At 39.7% G+C, this 22378-nt stretch overlaps 1 protein-coding gene across 4 annotated transcripts in view; it reads left to right on the top strand.

The window, feature by feature from the left end:
* The window catches only part of si:ch211-105j21.9 (sialomucin core protein 24-like), a 33600-nt gene extending 16642 nt beyond the window's left edge, over positions 1-16958 (top strand). For 2 of the 4 annotated variants that reach the window (XM_043717032.1, XM_043717030.1), the window contains exons 2-4: positions 4904-5566; positions 10084-10251; positions 15154-16958. In XM_043717032.1, coding sequence (XP_043572967.1) covers positions 4969-5566; positions 10084-10251; positions 15154-15383 — 996 coding nt within the window. In that variant the 5' untranslated portion in view covers positions 4904-4968 and the 3' untranslated portion in view covers positions 15384-16958. Of the gene's footprint in view, positions 1-295; positions 398-4745; positions 4815-4903; positions 5567-10083; positions 10252-15153 lie in introns of all 4 variants that reach the window. The other 2 variants (XM_043717031.1, XM_043717033.1) reach the window with 2 other exon arrangements.
* The last annotated feature ends 5420 nt before the right edge of the window (positions 16959-22378 follow it).

The following is a 22378-nucleotide window of genomic DNA, read 5'->3' as shown; positions in this document are numbered from 1 at the left end:
CAGTGACATCTCTACCATTTCTCAGTCTGCCATCCACATCAAAGACAACAGATGCTATTCTTTCAAGGACATAAGAACTGTGATCCATTTGACAAAAGAAGTACTCTGCCAGGAAAGTGGGTAGTGGGCTGTGAATTGGGTAACTGAATTTACTGAGAGTTCCTACATAAAGGAACAGACTGAAACTGTGATTTTTGTATTTGGTGCATATATATAGTGTTTATCTCTTGTAAATAAAAGTATACAAAGTGTGTAAGTATCACTCACCTTACAGTTTTCTCTCTCATTTCCTTAGTTACTAGAATAGAACATTTTTAAAACAAAGGTCTCCCATCTGGAATTGAGAAGAGGAAATTTTTTTCCACTGGTTTTTGGTCTGTAGAATTCTTTCCTGGAGGTGAGGTAATTTAATATTTTAACGTAGATTCTTGATTGACAAGGAAGTCAGAGTATGAGAAGGGATAGAAGGGGAAGTGGAACTGAGGCTGAAATCTGATCCACCATAATCTTACCAGATGGCAGAGAAAGCTTAAGGGGGCAAATAAACTCAATCCCATTCCTAAATTATATGCTTTTATTGATCTTTGGTTCCCAACTCATTAACTGCTGCTCCCTCTGATTATAGACCACTTTACTTTATAAGAGGAAGGAATTTATAAGAGGGCGGCATGGTGGCTCAATGATTAGCACTGCTGCCTCACAGCGCCAGGGTCCCAGGTTCGATTCCAGCCGTAGGCGACTGTCTATGTGCAGTTTCCACATTTTCCCCGTGTCTGCGTGGGTTTCCTCTGGGTACTCCGGTTTCCTCCCACATTCTAAAGCTGTTCAGGTCAGGTGATTTGGCCATGCTAAATTGTCCAGAGTTGTTAGGTGCATGAGTCAGAGGGGGGTGGGTTACTCTTCGGAGGGTCGGTGTGGACTTGTTGGGCCGAAGGGCCTGTTTCCACACTGTAGGGAATCTAATCTATCTAATCTAAAATGCACCTAGGTCTATAATGCAATTTGTTTTGGTGATATGTCCTGTCACAGTTCAATAGCTGATAGTACACAAACTGTGACATGCATGTACCGTACTTAACGTTGCTGCAAGAGTGAAGTGAATCTATGAATAATATGGTAAGTTTCATTTGACAGAGAATTTCAGTGGGTGAATAAAGATGGTGGAGTGATTTAAACAATGAGAGACAAGGATTTGTTGTAAGGTCCACTGACTTTAATTATTCATATGGGGTTATTGAATTATTTGCAGAACTGCATTCTGATACTTGGCATGAACAGCAATAGTTTTGTCTACTGAAACTGCCTTGGAAAGTCTGTCCTCTGGTCACTTTTGGCATGATCCCTGCCTTTCTCAGCCATTTGCACCCCACATCCTACCCAAACTCTTCCCCCAAACACGCCAGCACCAGCCGCTGTTAGAAAGAATATGTTTCATTTAAGAGGTGCAGACTGGGTTTAAGTGGCGCTCACCTCACAGGATATCAGCTCCCTGTTGAGGTGTGCGGTCACTCAGTTGTGTACTTGGCCCTCTGGCTGACTCCTACTTCTCGTATTGTCTCTCAGCAACCATCTATCTCCTCGCTAATCTGGTATGCTCCCAGTGCCAAATTAATTTAAACCATCTCCTGCATTAATTAATCTGCTTCCTTTTGACGTAACTGCTTCCTCACTCAGATGGTGATATGGTAACCTCCTGGTTCTTGACATTTGTCTTTCTGATGATCAAACTAAACTATATATTTTTTTAACTGGTGTGAGAATGTGTCTGTGTGCCATTACAAGTGTTTCTTGGTACACAATGTTAGTGTGGCATCAGTGCAGAGCAACTCTGATGACCTGAAGGTACATAATAGCAGCAAAGGGAAGAATGTACCAAAACATTTTGGTGCTAGAACACAAATCTGTTTGACCTGTCTACAAATCTCAAAGGGTCTAATGATTCTGTGTCACTGCTGAACAAACCCCTCAAGTTGTCATGAATAGGGGAAATCATTTTGAGCAGCTTTGAAGGGCATTCAATTTTATCCGGCAACTAATAGACTACTTCTACTCATGTGGTTGATCAAGAATTTAATGAACATATAAGCATGTTCCCATTGTACTTCCTTTGAAGGATTTCTTCAGACTTTGCAAGTACAACAAACATCATAGAGTGATAGAGTCATGGAATCCAACAGCATAGAGACAGGCCCTTTGGCCTAAACTGGCCAATGTGACCAAAATGTCCATCCACACTCATCGCATTTCCCTGCACTTGCCTCATATAATTCTAAATATTTCCTATCCATGTACAGAACAACCTCGATTCTCCGAACAAGACGGGTGGGGAATATCTTGTTTGGATGACTGATCAGTGTTCCCATGGCGGCGGCAACAGTAGGAACAGGGTTCCTGTGGCGATCCTGTTCCTGATCCTGCCGCCAGCCCAAGCTGCCTGATCTCACTGTGCTCTTATTAAGTTTAATAAAATTTTTACAGGACCTAGACATCTTGTTCGGATAATCCAAAATTTGGATAACTGAGGTTGTTCTGTATATGTCCATTTGCCTTTTAAATGTTGTTAATATACCTGCTTCAACCACTTCTGCTGGCAGCTCATTCCATATGCGTACCACCCACTATGTAAAAACTAAAGTTGCCCCTCAGGTTCCCATTTATTCTTTCTCCTCTTACCTTAAACTGATGCATTTTAATCCTCGATTCCCCAACCCTGGGATAAAGAGCGAGTGCATTTATCCTATCCATGCTTTTCATGATCTTCCACAGTTCTTTAAAGATTACCCATTTAGTTGCGTATGCTGTAAAGATAAAAGTCCTAGCTTGTCCAACCTCTTCCCTATAACTCAGCCCCTTCAGTCCTGGCAACATCCTTGTAAATTTCTTCTGCACTCTTACTAGTTTAAAGCATCCTTCCAAATTGCAAAACTCAACACACTACTCCAAGTGAAGCCTCACCAACATCCTGCACAACTGCAACATAACTTCCCTTCTTCTTTACTCAATGCCCTGACTGATGAAGGCGAGTGTGCCGAAAGCTTTCATCACTGCCCTATCTACTTGTGACTCCACTTTCAAAGAATTGTGCACCTGAACTCCAAGCACTCCAAAATCCAAATCAATGATGTAGATAACAAACAGCAATGGGCCCAACACCTACCCCTGAGGCACACCACTAGTCATAGGCTTCCAGTCCGACAAGCATCCCTCCACTATTACCCTCCACTTCCTACAATCAAGCCGATTGTGTATCTAATTTGTCAGCTTGCCCTGGATTCCATGTGTTTAACCTTCCAGATCAGCTTACTATATGGAACCGTACCAAAGGCTTTAAAGAAATCCATATAGACTACTTCCACTGCCCTGCCCTCATCAACCTTCCTGGTCACTTCATCAAATAACTCCTAACAAATTTGTGAGGCATGATCTCCCATGCACAAAACCATGCTGACTACTCCTAATGAAACCCTGTCTTTCCAAAAGCACCTATATCTTAACCGTCTTCTCAAATAACTTACCAGATGTTAGCAAATAACAGATGTCAGACTTACTGGTCTATAGTACCCAGGTATTTCTTTGCAGCCCTTCTTGAATAATGGCATTGCCCTCCATTCTCCTGGGACCTCAGCCGTGGCTAACGATGATGCAAATATATCAGCCAGGGCTCCCGCAATTTCTTCCCTCGCCTTTTGCAGGGTTCTTGGATATATCTGGTCAGGACCAGGAGGTTTATTCACCTTCATACATTTTAGTACGTCTAACATCTCCTCTACTGTGATATGGACTATCCCCAAGATGTCACTACTAACTTCCCCAAGTTCCCAAGTCTTCATGTCTTTCTCAATGGTAAACACCGAGGAGAAATATTCATTGAGGACCTCGCCCACCTTTTGCAGTTCCACACATACATGTCCACTTTGGTCCTTGAGGGGTCCTATTCTCTCTCTCATTATTCTTTTTTTCCTTAAATATACTAAAGAATCTCTTTGGCTGAGAAGATTAGGGTGAATCCAATCTCCACATGCTCCCTTTTTGCCCTCATGTTTCCTTCTTCAGTAAATTCATGTATCCTCTATATACACCAAATCCCAGCTGCCTGTACCTGAGCCATGCCCCCTTTTTTTCTGGTGAGAGCCTCAATATCTCTTGTCATCCAGGATTCCCTATTCCTGCTAACCTTGTCCTTCACCCTCACGGGAACATATAGACTTCAGTTTCCTCTGGATTAATTCTGACTGTGTTCTTGTACTCTATTATATTTAATTTCACTCCTCAAACAGGTGCAGGATAATAATCATTAACTAATCATGCAAAGCACTTCTAACAGCAAATTGTCTTGAAGATGAATTCACATAAATTAGCTCTGGAAAGGATCACAAAATAAAAACAATGGTACATTTTAGGCAGTTCTTTCAGGGGTGCAAAATCAAATGCACACTGTGTGGGCACTCACAATAGCTAATTCGATCATGTCTATCTCCAGTGCAACTAGTTTTGCATATTTATTTTGCAGACTAGCTTTACTGTAGAACAAGGGAAATTTGACACAAGATACTACAGAGACCAAGCTGGCTGACATAATTTCAATAAGAATTTAAATATTTCAAGTTTAGATACTAACAAAACCTTACTTTTCTGTTCTTTGATGATTAAAGATTAATTTCTGTTCAATTTTAATTAATTTGAAATGAAAATTTTATTTTTACTATCATTTAATATAATGTTTTATTGCAATCTCTATGCTAAAGGTTGAAAGTGGCCTGTTAAAGGTAGTCCAATTGCAATGAATGGTATACCTTCATATCCTCCTTTATAAGGTAACAATTGTATTCTGTCTGTAACATCTTTTGACATTGAGTTCATTGCTGGGGGCTATAAACAATTAACCATTCTTTATATTTTACAGGAGAAACTAGAAAATTGAAGAAAATTGCAAACTACTGTCGACTAAAAGCAGTAAAAGGAAGCAAAATGAGGGTCTGGATTCGTCCTACCATATTTTACATTTTATTTACTCAATGTTTTGCTGTCTTAGCTGTGAATTCTGCTGATACAACAGGGCAAAAAGTTTCTGCCATTACCAACTTCCTTAGCAATGAGGGTAATTCTTCCGGAAAACTTAATAAAACTGGATCTTTTAACAGTGTTTTCGCAACTAAATCCAATCAGAAAGGAGTAGTGACACCTTCTACGGTGAAACTGAGCCCAACAAGTAACAACATGACTGCCTTAGCCCCTGGGATTACTGTTGCCACGTCAACCAAATTAGTGAAGCCTTCTGTGCCTGACAGTTCTCAGCCTCCTAAAACAGGGATAACAATATTTCAAACAACAACACCTCATGTTTCAAGTCACTACGTGCCTGAATCCTCGACAAGTGCGCCATTTGTTTCAACAGCTACAGAGAGTCAAATTAATGCAACACATCAAGTCTCAACGTCAACGGCAACTACTGCACTGAAGTTAACACAGACAGGGTCCACTGAAACAAATAGACAGCCAACTAGTGCTGGTGTTACTCAGCCTAATACAGGTTCACTGTATTCAATCATAACAACTAGAACTTCAGGTAAGATTTGAAAGAAATACAGTGGAATGAGTAACAACTTTTTTTGCACAGTGAATACAAATAGGTTCTGGAAAGCACTGTCTGGAAGTGTTGTGGAAGCAGTTTCAATTTAAAGACTTAAGGGCATTGTTTCATCTAATGTGTGAGGTTACAGGGAAAAGTCAGGAGATTGGCACAAGTTAAAATGCTCAGAATTGGTGCAATATGACGGGCCAAATAGATGACTCCTGCACTATTGTAATTTTGTGATATTGAAGAAGACAAATTCTTTGTTTGATTTTTCCCATTGAAAGGATTTGGAAAAAATGTTTCTGAAAACAGTGATTATCCTCCAGTATGAAAAGGCAAAAGAAAGTTAATTACTATGCTTAATGCAGTTAGCTGCATATGTATTTAAATATTTATTATCAATAGTGTTGGAAAGCCTTAGATTCCTCTGTGGAAAGAAATTCAAGATTAAGGCTATGGCACAGACAGAGGAAGTAGACAGTGGAAACAGTGGAAGACAGAGAGAAAGAGAGAGTTGAGAATAAAAGGGTAAACAGGTTTGTTGAAGAGAAGGTGTGTGCCCTTCGCTAAAGTGAAGAAATGCTGAATGATTGAAGAACTCTTGTTTAAATAAACCACAACTACTGTTATGGACATCTACAGAAGTTTTTATTTTCTATTGTTACACATGGATATGTTGTACCCATTCAAGCAACTGAGTCTGATCATAAATATTGCTCTGCATGTTCATTTTGTTGTGAAAAATGGAGTTCATCATTTGTATTCAACCTTGCCTGACCTCATCAAATTAATTGAAAGGATTGAATCAGTACCCAGGATGAAGGGAAACGTGAGTATTCAACTGAATGTGGTCGATATCTAAGTTGGAAAAGCATGAAGTAATCTATAATGAAAATATATCCCATATCATCATTAGTGTTCATCTTAACATCTTTTTCGCAATGATTACCAAATCTCCTTCTAGTGTGAAAGTTGACAAATCTGGTTTCGATCATCATATATTTATTTGAATGAATTAAAAAAAACTTAGACCTTGGCTCATCTGTACACCAACCTGACTCATTGAGAAATTCAGACAGTCCATACAGAAATTCTATGACCGCTTATCCAGGTGCATATGCTGAGCGCCAGCCATGTACCTCAATACAAGCCTCTGCAACCATTTACTGAATGAATATAGCACACCTAATTTGCCTGGAGCCAATACATGGGAGACTATGGTGTTCCATAACAGCAGAAGAGTCCAGATTAGGGGTACATGCATCATTTTCTATTGACACATATCCATTACTCCTTCAATACGCCAATCAAGGGACCCAGTAGATCATAAGACATAGGGGCAGAAGTAGGTCATTTGGCCCTTTGAACCTCTTTTGCGACTCAATAAGATCACAACAGACCTAATATTTCTCAACTTCACTTCCCTGCCTTTTCCCCCACAGTCCTTAATTCCCTTACTAATTTAAAAATCTGTCCATCCCAGCTTTGAAATATAGTGATGACCTGCCCTCTGTGGTAAAGAATTCCACAGATTCACTACACTCTTGAGAGAAGAGATTCCCCCTCATTTTTGTCATAAACAAGCAACCCCACACTTTGACATTATGCCCTTTGGCCTTCCTACAAATGGAAAACAGCATCTCAACATGACTCTGTCAAGTCCCCTAAGAATCTTAAGTGTTTCAGTCAGGTTACTTCTTATCTTTAAGCCTCAAGGAGTCTAATGTTGCCATCTGGGTCGGTACAGTATCAGCCATCTGGAGGATTGCCCAGCACTGTGGGAAGAAGGTCAATTACCACTTTGCCAGTAAGGACCACCATCTTCTCTCTAATACCTTTCTGTCAAACTCTGTTACTGTACCTATCTTGGCACATGGTCTATCACTGGAACTATTCCATGTGACATCTTCCCTAACTGTCACCTATCCCAATGCTAATATCCCTGCATGCCTTTGTTTTTCCTGCTTCGTCACCTCCCCACCTGCATTAAAAGTAACAGCTGTTATGTTACCCCACTTGCATCTTCCTTAATACCTGTCTTTGCCTCATTCCTAAGCAGACCCAATTGGGCAAGAAGTGTCCTGGTGTGGGCATCCCAACAATACAGCATCCTGCTCCTTACGTGGAAGCATCCTGACTTTGACCACCCCAAGTGGCTGACTGACTATACCCAAGCTTGTGGACTGGTATTGACAAATGCCCTTGACTCATTGTGCCAGGATCCACTGAGCAAAGGCTATCCCCTTTGACCTGACTGAAGCATGACATGTTTCCATTACAGAATGGCAAGGCAAAAACAGAAGTAATATGAAACAAACACACAGCATGCTGTAGAAACTAGCTAGTCTGCCAGCATCTGGAGGGAGAGAGAGAGTGTTAACATTTTGAGTCCAGAATGATTCTTCAGAGCTCCATAGTGATGTGGGCCTGGTATATCTGGCTAAGGGGGCAAAGCACAAAAAGAGAGGGCAAAACAGGAATGCTTTGAGCATCCAGACAAGTGTAGAGTGAGTGAATACTATAACAGTGTGAAAGAATCCAGAGATGGTCCTTACTCCTTACGCAGCCTGGTCCAGTCTTTGAGCTGGGTGTGTGTCCCTGAGCAGAACAGTGTCTGTCCTGCAGGATTACAATGATAAATGCAGCTTGAGGTGTAGCGATGAAGTGAAGAAGCTTCTGTAAATAGATCAGAGATATGCCATGAGAAGTTTTGGCGGCTGACACATGTCAGAACCCTGAGTTCCCCATTATTTGTGTCCTCCTTTGTGAAGCCAGAAGCGAAGTATGAATTTAGTCCATCAGCCTGTTTCCCCATCATAAAATACCCTGTTTCTCAGTGTAAGGGACCTGCATCAGTTTTTAATCTATCTTCCTTTGTTTACATATCTATAGAAACTTTTACAGTCAGTTCTTCTGTTCCCCACAAGCTTACTCTCTTACTCTATTTTCCCCATCTTAATCAATTTCTTGGTCCTCCTTTGCTGACTTCTAAGCTATTCCCAATCCTCAGATCTTTTGCTTTTTTTTTGTTGCCAATTTGTATGTCGTTTTTGCATCTGATACTATTTCTAACTTGCCTCAATCCATGTGTATCATACTCATTTACATCAATTAGTTCATCTTATTTTGAATGCACCATGTGTTCAAGATTGTGTTATTAACATTCCTTGTTCCATTCCAACTTTTTTTTTAAACTGTGCTCTTGTTAGAATCCTTGATTCCTCTGCCTATTATAATACTTGCCTTATTCCTCTTTCTGCGTTTTGTTATTGTTCTTGATTCCCATTCCTCTGATGCCTTGCATAGGTTCCCATCCCCCTCACAGTTTAGTTTAAACCCTTCCAACCATTCTCTAGCAAATATTCCCCTGGCACATCAGTCCTGGTCCTGCTCAGGGGTAACTTGTACAGATTGTTCTAGTCCCATTTCCCCCAAACTGGTCCTCATGCACCAGGCATCTGGAATCCTCCCCTTTATGCCATCTTTTTAGTCACATGTTGATCCGATATACCCTGCTGTTTCTACTCTGACTGGCATGTGGCACTGATAGTAATTCTAACATCGCTACCTTTTTTGAGATCCTACTTTTCAGCTTGCTTCCTAACTTCCAATATTCTGTTTTTATGACCTTTTATGCCTTTTTTGAAACCTGTGTCATTGGTACCAATGTGTACCACAACCACCTGGATGTTCGCCCCCCCACTTCAGGATGTCCTGTCTGCTCTGAGACATCCTTGACTCTAGCACCATGGAGGCAATCTACCATTCTAGAGTCTCGTTTGCAGCCAAAGAAATGTCTGTCTATTCCCCTATAATTGAATCTTCTAAGGTCTATTGTATTTCCACATTTCTTCGCACCATGCCCTGTGCAGCAGAACCAACCATAGTAACATGACTCTAGTTGGTACTGGTTTCACCTGAGAGGCCAACTTCAATCCAGCACCACCCCTACCACTACACCCCCCAACATGATTTATCCACAATATTCTCAGATTCGAGTATGCTCCATAGTGTTTCCAGCCATTGCTCCAGCTCCAAAATGTGGCCTACCAGGGGCTGCAACTGTCCACACTTCCTGCACTGGTCCCAAGTACTGGAAAAATGCCCGGCTTCCCACATAAAGCAGGAGAAGTAGACAAAATGTTTGAGTTCTCTTGCCATGACTTACCCCTTTAAACCTTTTGGAAGATGTTTAATGTCAACCACTATCAATTATGATGTTGTGGCCATTACAGAGACTTGGATATCATGGGGCAGAATGTTTGTTGGATGTTCTGGGGTTTAGATGTTTAAAAGGAATAGGGAAGGAGGTAAAAGAGGTGGGGGAATGGTATTGCTAATCAGAGATAGCATAACAGCTGCAGAAAGGGAGATCATCGAGGAGAGTTTATCTACTGAGTCATTATGTATGAAAGTCAAGTTTTTTTTGTTGAACACCTAATAAATTAATAATTTGTAACTAAAGCGAAATAAAGAAGATGCTAATAGTTCTAACTTTGTTTTTCCAGGTACAGTCATGCATCTGAGAAAACAAGAAATAATTCTGACCATCTGCTTAAGTACCATTCTTGGAGTTGTGATTCTAACCATTATTATGTATAATATCATCAAATGCAAACGAAGGAGAGCACAGTATACCCATCGCCCTCTCTATGCCACTTCAAATGAGGAGCCAGGTATGCATAGCAACACAAGTCAAACAGAAGCCACTGGAAATAACTAGCTGAAAAACATGTAGATCAGCTTTGCTTAATAAAACTAAATCAAGGGGGTGGCACAGTGGCTCAGTGGTTAGCACTGCTGCCTCACAGCGCCAGGAACCCGGGTTCGATCCTTGCCTTGGGCGACTGTCTGTGTGGAGTTTGCACATTCTCCCACGGTCTGTGTGGGTTTCCTCTGGGTGCTCTGGTTTCCTCCCCACAATCCAAAGATGTGTAGGTTAGGTGAATTGGCCATGCTAAATTGTCCATAGTGTTCAGGGGTGTGTAGGTTAAGTGCATTAGTCAGAGGTAAATGTAGGGGAATTGGCCTGGGTGGGTTACTCTTCGGAGGGTTGGTATGGGCTTGTTGGGCCGAAGGGCTTGTTTCCATACTGTAGGGAATCTCATCTAATGAAATTAATTGCTTTGGGGTCTTAGTAATAAATATATTTATAATTTGTGTGATAGTTTTAGATTTTTCCCAAGATCTTGCTGCTATGTTCTCTCTCAGCAATTTCCATAAGCACACTGAAACATGCATATCTCCTGGACTGACCTCGAGTCTCCAAAATTAAAGATTAATCGCAACATTGTGGCAAGCCACAGGAGAGAAATTCAAAAGAACATTAAAATATTTTAAAATTAAACCTTTGTTTATTAATAATAAAAAAAATTGGCAGTACAATAAAAGGTTATTTTGGCTGGAAGTCAAAAACATCCAATTAGATAATAAAGATTTTTTCAAATTAGTGTGAGGATGGGCGTGTTAACCAATGGGAAAGGGGTAGGTGGACGCAGAAGATCGAACCTTCAGTAACAGATCATACCAAAGTTGGCAGGTATTATTGGTTTGCCTTACTTTAATAACTAAACTCTAACAATAGTAAGCCAAATACTGTAGAATACACTGAATAACAATTATGTCTCCAGTCACCCATTAAGGAGGAAAATAATACTCTACCAAATCCCATGAGAAATTACAGGAGAGACTAACAGTGCTGAACCTGTCCACAGCAATGCAGCATGAATATACAACATCACTTTGTCATCATTCTAATCAAATTAATATTGTCTTGAAATTGTTTTCAAAAGCTTGTATTTAAAAGCATATCTCCATTATCATTGAAAACACAGATTCCACGCTAATATTTCAAAGCATTACCCTTTTCTTGCTAAATTGAAGTTTTAGCTCAGCTTTTGTAATTCACTCATTAATATTTACAGTAACCTTAATACAGTAACAAGGTTTGGAGCAATTTATCAGGGTAAAAAGTATAAACCATTTTGTGCAGGGGCTAGGAAGATTCTGTCTAATGTGGCCAATTGTGAATTAGTTGAGTAAATATAGCAAAATAAGAAGAAATAAGATTCTTCACAGAGGGGGAAAAAGAAATCCAATACTGGAACCAAGTTTTGTATGGCAAAACAAGAATCTTGCTCGTGAGCAGCGAGAGGCCCATTTGTGTGCTGTTCATATCAAACCTCATCTTATTTTATACATGGTTTTCTATTCTCCCATGCTCTGGATGAACACACTATTCCTGACATCAAAGTCAGAGCAGGAACCTAGCAACTTTATTTTTTTGTTGTTTCCTCCTCTGGGTTTCCACCTTGGATGGCAGTCCCTTACACATTCCTTGGACAGGGAACTGCCCACAACTCCAACCCTGAGGTTGGCACCAGACAAGTACCAGCTTCACTGCAACATCATGGCACATCTCCAAACCACTTACAATATGGTTCTCCACTTCAGTGCTGCACTTGGAGTTCACCTGTGATCCTTCAAGAGGGTGGACAAGTCACTGTACCTTGCTATGCCAAGGTTATAACTACAGCATGGAATCAGTAACAAATGCAGCCAACACACTATGTGCAGCAATCAAATAACCATACCTCAGAAGGGATAGTCTTCAGTCAGGTCAAGGGAGATGACTGACAGTGAGACAGTGCTAGCACAATCATTCAAAACCAGTGTGCAGTTCCAGTTCAGGAGCTTGGACACAGTCATTCAACCACTTGAGACAATCAGATTCAGGGTTCGGTATCTCTTATATCTCAGGGAGAGGGGCATGGATAGTCCTGTAAGTCCAATGCAAATAACTTAGGAAGTCATGATAAGTCAGTCGGAGAGCTGTACAAAGATCTGTCAGGGGTTGTTCAGTTATCAGTTGGGGCTGTCTGTCTAATTTTGTCAGGGCAGTGGGCCATGGTCAGTCCTGGGGTCAGGAAGTGAAGGAGGAGTTATCAGTGAAAGTCAATTCTGGATATTGAAAGTAGCATGCTGGAATGCAGAGGGGACAATAATTATATATCATCAATAGTCACAACTGCCCTATGGTTAACATAACTAAGCTGTAGGGCTGGAGTGTAATATGGATATGATAAATATATAAATCAAAGAGTTGGGTGAGAATGTGTGGTAGCTCAGCATTGATGGAGTCAACAGTGAGTGCAAGGAAGAAATGAAGTTTGTGCCGGGGGGGTTGGAGGCATGAATACCAGGCTGAGCCTGCGATTCACTGTGCTAAGTGTGATTTACACTGCCTTCCATTCTCATGCAAACCATAGATGTGCAATGGAAATGGAAATTGTCTGTGACCACACTCAAGAGGGCAGAGCTAGTAATTTTATCCTGTCTGAGCATGTGAGCTTTACTCGCGAGCAATTTGAAGCAGTAATTGCATTTAATTGAATTTTTACATGATACAGGTCTAAGAAATCTGTAAACATAATACCCTGTATGTAAAATTCATGCAGTGTCCAAATGTGTGGGATACAAAATCCTGGCCATGGGCAATCTTCACCATGTCAAAGGGCTAATCTGTGCAACCATTGCTGATGACTCTGTTACACATGTCCCTGAATGAGGCTAAGCAATGATACAAAGCCACCCATTCTTCTACCAGGGCCATCATAGAGCAGATATAGGTGTTCTTGAAATGATTTTTGGATCAATCTGCAGAGTCCTTGTGGAACGGTCCAGATAGAGTGTGCTGCATAATCCTTGCATTCTGCACTCTGCACAATTAGAGCTAGGAAACGGAATGTGATGGATGCTGAAGAGCTGTGGATGAAGCAGCAGTCTTGCAAAGAGGAAGTCAGAGACATTGAGCAGGAGGATCATCATCTTCAGCATAATAGAATTATATAGTGCCAGGTGCAATAAATCCAATAGGAATAAATGGGAGTGTCAAAGGTTCTGTTCACTGAGAGCTGGCTCTGAGTGAGCTGGATGAGTGTCAAGGACTCTCCAGATAAAAACAGAAATCCAATAGGACTTAATAGATACCTGGTTCCAATAGATCTGAGCTGGGACAGTAATATTTCATTGACTGTGAGTTTGTTGCTGCTCAAAAGACAATCCGTCCTGTTTGTTTCCAGAAGCAAATGCTGATTTTCTTTGCTCTTCTATCACTTTTACTGTCTGAAAGAAATGGATGTTTTCAACAACTTGACGCCTTTCCAGTATTTGATGGTCCTACATTGGATAATGAGAAGATGTTATGTTACATTGGGCATTAGGGCAAGTGTAGCACCCCTTAGACTGCTCTAATATGGTATTCATGATTTGGAGATGCCGGTGTTGGACTGGGGTGTACAAAGTTTAAAAATCACACAACACCAGGTTATAGTCCAGCAGGTTTAATTGGAAGCACACTAGCTTTCAGAGCGACGCTCCTTCATCAGGTGATAGTGGAGGGCTCGATCGTAACACAGAATTTATAGCAAAACTTTCAGTTACATCACACTGTAAAGTTTTGCTATAAATTCTGTGTTACGATCGGAAGGAGTGTCGCTCCGAAAGTTAGTGTGCTTCCAATTAAACCTGTTGGACTATAACCTAGTGTTGTGTGATTTTTAACCTAATATGGTATGACTCTAAGGATGAGTAGCCTACGTAGCATGTTTCTTGTAGCTGCAGATACCAACAGTCAATCAGTTCGGTGATGTTAAATAGCATCACATTTATGAATATCCACATGTATTTGCAGCCGTATCATCTATGTGCCCTCAAAAGGTTTTCTTTTTCAGCCCCTTCCTATTTAATGCAATGAGAAGGGCAGCTCATGGCAAGCAACACTTGATCTGCTGTACAGCTGGCTATCACCAGGAATGCCAGGTGGTTCTAACAGTAGCAAATATATTTCTGAGTAGAAGATAGTGTAAGCAGGGCACCATAGAGAAATGGTACATAGCATATGAGGCAAGTTGCGGAGAATAACATGAGAAAACTCACTACAACTCCTAGTGAGAAGCCTCTTTTGAAACTCCCTGAAATCGACACCAAGCCAATTTCTGTAGTAAAATTCAGCCTTTTCTTTTCTTAGGAACGTATTTATAACATTGCTGTAAAGACTTAACTGAAGGAACATTATTCTGTTTTGAAGTTGAGAAATTGTCATGTTCAATCTGACTCATGGAATTTTTTTGGAGTGTCAACCAGCACTTCTGGTGGTGAAGATCAGAGTGCTGTGAACACAATAATCAAGAACATATAGCCTACTAATTGAAATTTCTCCTCTTGGTTCCATAGAAATAATTTAGTGGTTATATATCTGGTGTTTCCTCAACTTTATAACCAGTGTAACTGCTTGAAGAGTTGAAAGTACAAGTTCTGATCAGTTTGGACTTGAAATAGCAACAATAGTCCCTTGGATATTATGAGATACTGATTTACTTCTTAAATGCAGTTGACTGCCTGAAGCAGTCATACACTATAGCCACTTAATTGGCAAAATTACAAGATGATTCAGGTCTCTAATACTTAGACTAAACTCTAGATTTTCATGATGAATCCAGGAGAAAAAACAAAAGGTGCGAAACTCACTAGAGTTTTGTCTATTTCTGTTGTGTAAATGTCTGTTTTTTTTAATACAGGGCGAAGATACAATATTCCAGATGACACATTGGTAATTTCAGGAGGTCTTTACGATGAATCACGTGTTTATAATCCCAACATGAGTGTTCTTGGAGAAGATGATGAGTTTCATGGTGACTATCCTGCATTTACTTCCAAGTACAGCCAATTCAGACTGGAATTTTTACCAGAAGAAAGAGAGATCACAGATCAAGGATCTTCCTTTAACACATTTCAACCACAAATATAGCTCATTATAACCTACTGTGCAAACTCTGACTCACTCTAGTTTCATGTGCAGGTTTTCATTGATAACAAAATGAATGAATATTAGCTAGACTTTCATACTTCAGCCCTAAGCCTCCATAAACTTCCAAACTAAGTACCTATTCTGCACTGTGTGGGCTTCTGTATATTTGTACCCAAGACTCCCAATAGATGCCTTGCAAAACTAGATAAATGTGCGAATTCTGCTTGTACCACAACCATGATCTAATTTGCAAATAGAAAAATTCAGCTATCAAACAGAAAAAATCTTATTTACCTGACGTTAAGAAAATCTTAAAATGCAGAATTATTTCTTTCTCAAGCTGTGCATTCAATTATTTAGAGCAATGTTTCAAGGGAAATAATTTTCAAATGACTAAGAATCAGGTATAGGAAGTCTTAATTTTTATCAATCTAATGTATTTATTTCCAGCAGGAAAATCAGACATTAAAACGTTTGAAAACTAGTAATATCTTAAATACACCAACATGTGTCCTCAATTAGTACTTGAATTTGTTTTTTAAAAAATATGATCACTGAACTGCTCCACCTCTTGGTGCACATGACATAAAAAACTTGTTTTTGGGAGCTTGCAGTATTTATCCACGCCAACCTGTTACCTTCACCAGCTATCCATTAGTTCTCTGGTGGTTTGGTTAAGAGGAAGAATAGCAAATTTAGCTTGGGCCTGAACACTATTTGTACGATGAAGACAGTGACTATTCTGCCTTAAAGGTCAAAACAGCAATTTACTTTTACTGTCCTGAAACATCTGAAAACCTTTTGTTAAAAAAGTATAACATGGAGCAGCAAATGTCTTTAAGGAGAAGAGTGAGGTAGAGAGGCTGAGGGATGTAGGGAGGGAATTCCAGAGCTCGGGATCCAGGGAACTGAAATCAAGGGTTCAACAATTAAAATTGACCATGTCACAAAAACACATTAATGGAAGAATGTTGATACATCAGAAGATTGTGGATTGAGTGAACAATAAACAGTCGGCCTTGAATTGGATTGATCAATTCTGATATTGTTTGCAGATTCATTCCCAAAATAATTTCCTGCTAACTACACTTCCTATAGGTCTACCCAAAATTAACTTAACTACAGGTACAATATGATGACTTGCAACAATGTAGGAATATGGCTGGTTCACAGGGGCCAGGTAATTGATGCAATGCTTATTTTTATCGAATAAGGGCTAAATTGTTGATTGTACTGAAAGGTATAATGTTTAAACAAATCTCTGGGGTCTGAAACCTATTGCAATCTATTTTAAAGTTGTATAGATTTATTTTTTATAAACATCCAAGGATATAAAATTATTTATCAATGACTTTCACCTGAATACTTATCAAAGTTAAAGCTTTTTCACAATTTATCACAGCATTTGTGTTTGGTTAGTCTTTTACTTTTTTTGCATCTCAATTCTGCTAAATTAATAATAAATGCTGCAATAAGAACATGTATAAAATTTATAAGTATGAGTGTTAGCTATGCAATGCATTGGGAGATGCCTTTGAGGTTGTTCTTAATAAAAAAAAGTTTTGAAACAACAAAGATGTTTTATGGATAAAGTACAAACAAAGAATAAATATTTTCAGTGTGAAATTTTATTGCAAGTAGTGTACAAAGGCCTTTCTGAGCTTTTGATGCTCAGGAAGTGTTACTGACTACTTCCATCTGCTGTTTGTATAATCTGGATTCACAGACTCTCACTGCACCTATCTATTCTTCATTATTTAACTGACAGGAATTGTCACACACAATGTGGGATTAGGTATACTTTAAAATGGAGCATGAGGAGTGGAAGGGCATTTCTGGCTGGGAAAAAGAAGCAATCTTAGCCAATTTCTCAACCACTTGTGGCAGTATGAGGCCTCAACAATTTCACATTAACACACCTGCTTCCCATGATTCACAGAAGGAAATAAAATGCTTACCTTACCTTGAATTACCTGTTTAGCTCCCCCATCTGCTTCATGCTGGTACTTCATCTTGTAGAACATTATCAGCAGATTGACCCACAGGATTTGCTCCACCAGCACACACTCAATACCCACCTCGCTTATCCAGGAATGACTTTTTTTTCCAAATAGGAAATGATGCATGAATCCTGGTAACGTTTGAAAGCAAAGAGAGTGATTGTGTGAATGAGAAAACTAGTACCATATCCTAAATCTCAATTGTAGAAGATCTAAACATTGAACTGCCCAATGATTTTGAAACCTGTGGTATAGGTCATGTTTATACATAAATGGGCAGACAAGACAAAAAAGGTCATTTGGTATCTATGGAATGATAAATGATGCAGAAAATTTGGAGGAAGTGAAGACTGATACCAACAAATGCACTACAAATTTTCATTCAGTGCTGGAAATATTTAATTAATCTCATCAGGTCAGTCAACATAATAAAGCAACCTCAAAGCCTTAGATTCTGCTGGATGTATATCCTATCACCTGGGACTTACTTGCCTGAAAGAAGATGAATGAGACCATCAGTAAGCAAAAAAAAACCCTCACCATTGCTCTTGTGGCACACCACTCCATTTTTTATTTATCACTTGTAATGTCAAATTACATCACAAGATGTTTCAAAGAACTTTAGTTAGAAAAATGTAGATACCAAAAAGGGAGTTAGTAAGAATGGCAACCAGAAGCTTACTCAAACAAGTGGATTTCATAGAGTTTCAAAGGAGTAGAGGGATTGAGAGAGAGTAAAGAATAAAATTCTAGAACAGGTGGCGTCCTTGCTGAAGGGCAAAGGAAGAGAATTGGAAAAGAACTCAGACTCAGAGGGACTCAGAAATCAGAGTTTGTTGGAGTTGTTGGGCTGTGGGAAAAACAAGTCAGGAATTATGAAGGGATTTTAACATATGGATGAGATTTTTAAAGTTGAAGTGGTTAGGGGTTGCCAGCCAAAGTAAATCAGCAAGAGCAGGAACAATGGGTGATCAGAACTCAATGGTTGAGAATGTGGGTAGGGGAGTCTGAGTGAGGAAAAGTTCAACGATGGATAGAAGACCAACTGGGGATCTTTGAAATAGTCGTGTCCAGAGGTTACAAAGACAGAGATAGGAATTTTGGATATACAGGGTTTGAGTCAGAAATAGAGGTGGTCAATGTGTCAGGATGGAAGTAACTGGTCCTTGTGTCAGAAAGGCTGAGAGGATTTCAGAAGGGTCAAACTGGAAAATTAGGAGAATTCTGAGGTAACGATCAGAGAAGGAAATGGATTCAGTGGCAAAAGGAATGGACAGGCCAAGACTAAACAGTGTTACGGTGGAATGTTGAATACCAGATGAAGGGCAACAGCAGAAGCAGAGGAGCTTGAGAAATTGGCATATACGTAGGCTGACTGTCATCAGAATACATATCATAGTTTCATAGTAATAGAAGCAGAGGTAGGCCATTTGGCCCATCGAGCCTGCTCTGCCCTTCATTACGATTATGTTTGATCTATTCATTGTCTCAGTTCCTCCGACCTGCTTTATCCCAATACCCCTTAATTTCCTTACCATGCAAAGATCCATCCAACTGTGTCTTGAATATATTTAATGAAGCTGCTTTCTTGGGCAGAGAATTCCACACATTCACTACCCTCTGGGAAAGCAGTTTGTCCGCATCTCTGTTCTAAATCTACTCCCCCTAATCTTGAGGCCATGTTCTCTAGTCCTAGTTTCACCCACTAGTGTAAACAACTCACCTGCCTCTATCTTATCTATCCCTTTCATAATTTTATATTTTTCTGTGAGATCCCATCTCATTCTTCTAAATGCTAGTGAGTACAGTCCCAGGGAGCTCAATCTCTCCTATAGGGTAAACCCCTCATCTCTGGAATCAACCTGGTGGACCTCCTCTGCACTGCCACCAAAGCCAATATATCATTCCTCAAGTAAGGAGACCAGAACCGTGCATAGTACTCCTGGTGCAGCCTCACCAACACTTTGTACAATTGCAGCAGAACCTCCTTGCTCTTAAATTCAATCCTTCTAGCAATGAAAGCCAATATTCCGTTTGTCTTCCTGATTCCCTGTTGCACCTGCAAATCAACTTTTAGTGATTCATGCATGAGCTCTCCTAAGTCCCTCTGCACAACAGCATGCTGCAATCTTTTACCATTTAAATAATACTATGACCAAATATTTTTACTTCTAAAGTGGATAGCCTCACATTTACCAACATTGTACTCCATCTCACTTAACCTATCTAAATCTCTCTGCAGACCCACCACATTCTCAGCAGTTTTCCTTTCTATTCAACTTAATGTCCTCAGCAAATTTGGATACATTACACTCACTGTCCTCTTCCAAATCATTTATATATATCATGAACAGTTGCGGGCCCAACACTGACCCCTGCGGCACCTGCTCACCACTGACCTCCAATCCGAGGAACACCCATGTACCCCAACTCTCTGCTTTCTATTGGTTAACCACTCCTCTATCCATGCTAGTACATTCTCCGTAACTCCATGCATTGTTATCTTATGGATGAATCTTTTATGCAGCACCTTACCAAACGCCTTCTGGAAATCCAAGTATACAACATCCACCTGTTCCCTCCATCCACAGTGCTTGTTACATCCTCAAAGCATTCCAGTAAGTTTGTCAAACATGACCTTCTCTTCCTGAATTCATGCTCATCTGCCTGATGGAACCCTTTCCATCCAGATGTTTCATTAGTTCTTCTTTAATGATAGCCTCCAGCATTTTCCTGACTACAGAAGTTAAACTAACTGGCCTATAGTTATCTGCCTTTTGCCGACACCCTTTTTTAAACAGTAGCATGACATTCACTCTCTTCCAGTCCACTGGGACCTGCCCAGAGTCTAGTGAATTTTGGTAAATTGCCATTAACATATCTACAATAACTTCTGTCATTTCTTAAAACACCCTGGAGTGCATTCCATCAGGATCAGGGGGCTTATCTATCTTTAGACCCTCAAGTTTGCTCAACACTACCCCTTTAGTGATAACAATTGAATTGAGGTCCTCATCTCCCATTGTATCCTTACCATCATTCTTTGGCATGTTAGACACATCTTCCACCGTGAAGACTGACACAAAATAATTATTCAAGGCCTCGGCCTTTTCAGCATTACCCAATATTAATTCCCCTTTCTCATCCTGCAAGGGACCAATCTTTACTTTAGCCATCCATTTCCGTTGTATACATTTTTAAAACCTTTTCCTACCTGTTTTTATATTCCCTGCTAGTTTGCATTCATAATTTATGTTTCCTTTCTTTGTTGCTTGTGTTATGACATGAGGTAAACTCTCCTGCTTAATCTAAAACCAGCAACACAGAGAAGATTTATCCTGTGCAGTAATCTGTAAAAATCTGAGTGGCCAAGAATTATTTAAAGTAAAAATAAACAACTTTATTTCTTAAAGTATACCAGAGAATAATTAACTAACAACAAGTCCTTATTCAAACCTATCTTTTACCTTCCCTTCTATAATACTAGTCTGATAAAACTCTCAATTAAGATTTGCAAAATGATACTTCTTAATCTCAAAACCAGGCAGCTTTCAGTTCTTCTTTTTGGATCTTTCTGTGTCTTTTTTTGTTCTTCTCAGGGATTACTGATCAAAAAACGTATCTTTTAAGAGAGCTATTTTTCAGGCAGTCTGTTTACAGGCTCGGGCTTGGCAGTTCTCCTCCCAACTGTTCAATTTTCCCCCGGTCATAAACCCCAGAGCACCGGACTGTGTCATTAGCTTTTAAGATTGTCAATATACTCAATTCAATCTTGATTGGAATTTGGTATTTTTCAGGGTATACTTTAAACTGATTGGCCTCATTTGAATCGGTTCTGTTTTTTGTTTCCTGGCAATCAGCTACTCCAGTAGCTGAAGCACATATTACATTGTGTCTTATTGAGAACAGTTGGTGCTTCCCTGCTAGCTTTTTTTTTATTTTTATAGATACTTTTATTAGAAATTTAACATTTTTACAAGTTTACAAAAATAAACAAAACTTTCAAATATAAACATTGATATACAATTAAATCAAATATACAATAGCCAAAATTTAACAAGAGAAAAAAAATACTGAAAAAGAAAAAAAAAACAAAACTCAACTATCTACTAATTTAACCTACAACTAACCAGGGTGTATATTTAAGTCTCTTATATGCTCGGAATGTGTTAACATCAGATGTAATAAAACCCGTATTCGTGCAGGATTCCTCTCCTAAGGGGCCCCGGACCAGCCAGGTTTACAATCTCAATTAAATAAAAACCCTTGTTAGGATAGCCGAAATGTCTGTATTTATGTAATTCAAGAAGGGCTGCCATGTTTTATAAAATAATTCGGTCTTTCGGTGCACCATATTTGTAAGGAAGTCAAGGGGAATACATTCCATAATTAATCTGTGCCAATTTAAAAGTCCAGGGGCCCAGTTCACCAAAATATTTTTCCTTGCACAGAAAGAAAGAATAGAAAATAGTCTCTTCCCGTACATGTCCAGGGAGGGAAAGTTTGAAAACCGAAAAGGAGTGATACAGGGTTCACTTTAATTTCCATTCCTAAAATTTCTGTCAGGGTACTTGCTACTTTAGTCCAATATCTACGGATCTTTTGACAGGTCCATAGGCAATGTACAAGAGTACCCACCTCTATTTTGCATTTAGGACACATTGGAGATGCTCCTGCCTTAAATTTTGCCAGTCGAACCGGTGCTATATGGGCCCTATGAAGTATCTTCAGCTGGATAGCCTGGGATGCTCCTGCCTTAAATTTTGCCAGTCGAACCGGTGCTATATGGGCCCTATGAAGTATCTTCAGCTGGATAGCCTGGGTTCTGTTACAGATAGTAATTCTTCTAGCGTTTTCCCAAATATCATTCCACATTTCTATAGAGATTTCTAGTCCCAAATCCTGATCCCATATTTTAAGCAGATTATCCATATCTCCCAATACTTCATCATGTAGTAAATGATAAATAGTACTAACGGAAGATACCCCCACTGG

This window comes from Chiloscyllium plagiosum, chromosome 26 (genome assembly GCF_004010195.1).
Source record: "Chiloscyllium plagiosum isolate BGI_BamShark_2017 chromosome 26, ASM401019v2, whole genome shotgun sequence".
Lineage (NCBI taxonomy): Eukaryota > Metazoa > Chordata > Chondrichthyes > Orectolobiformes > Hemiscylliidae > Chiloscyllium > Chiloscyllium plagiosum.
The sequence above is the reverse complement of the archived record's forward strand: the minus strand, read 5'-3'. Positions and strand labels throughout refer to the sequence as shown.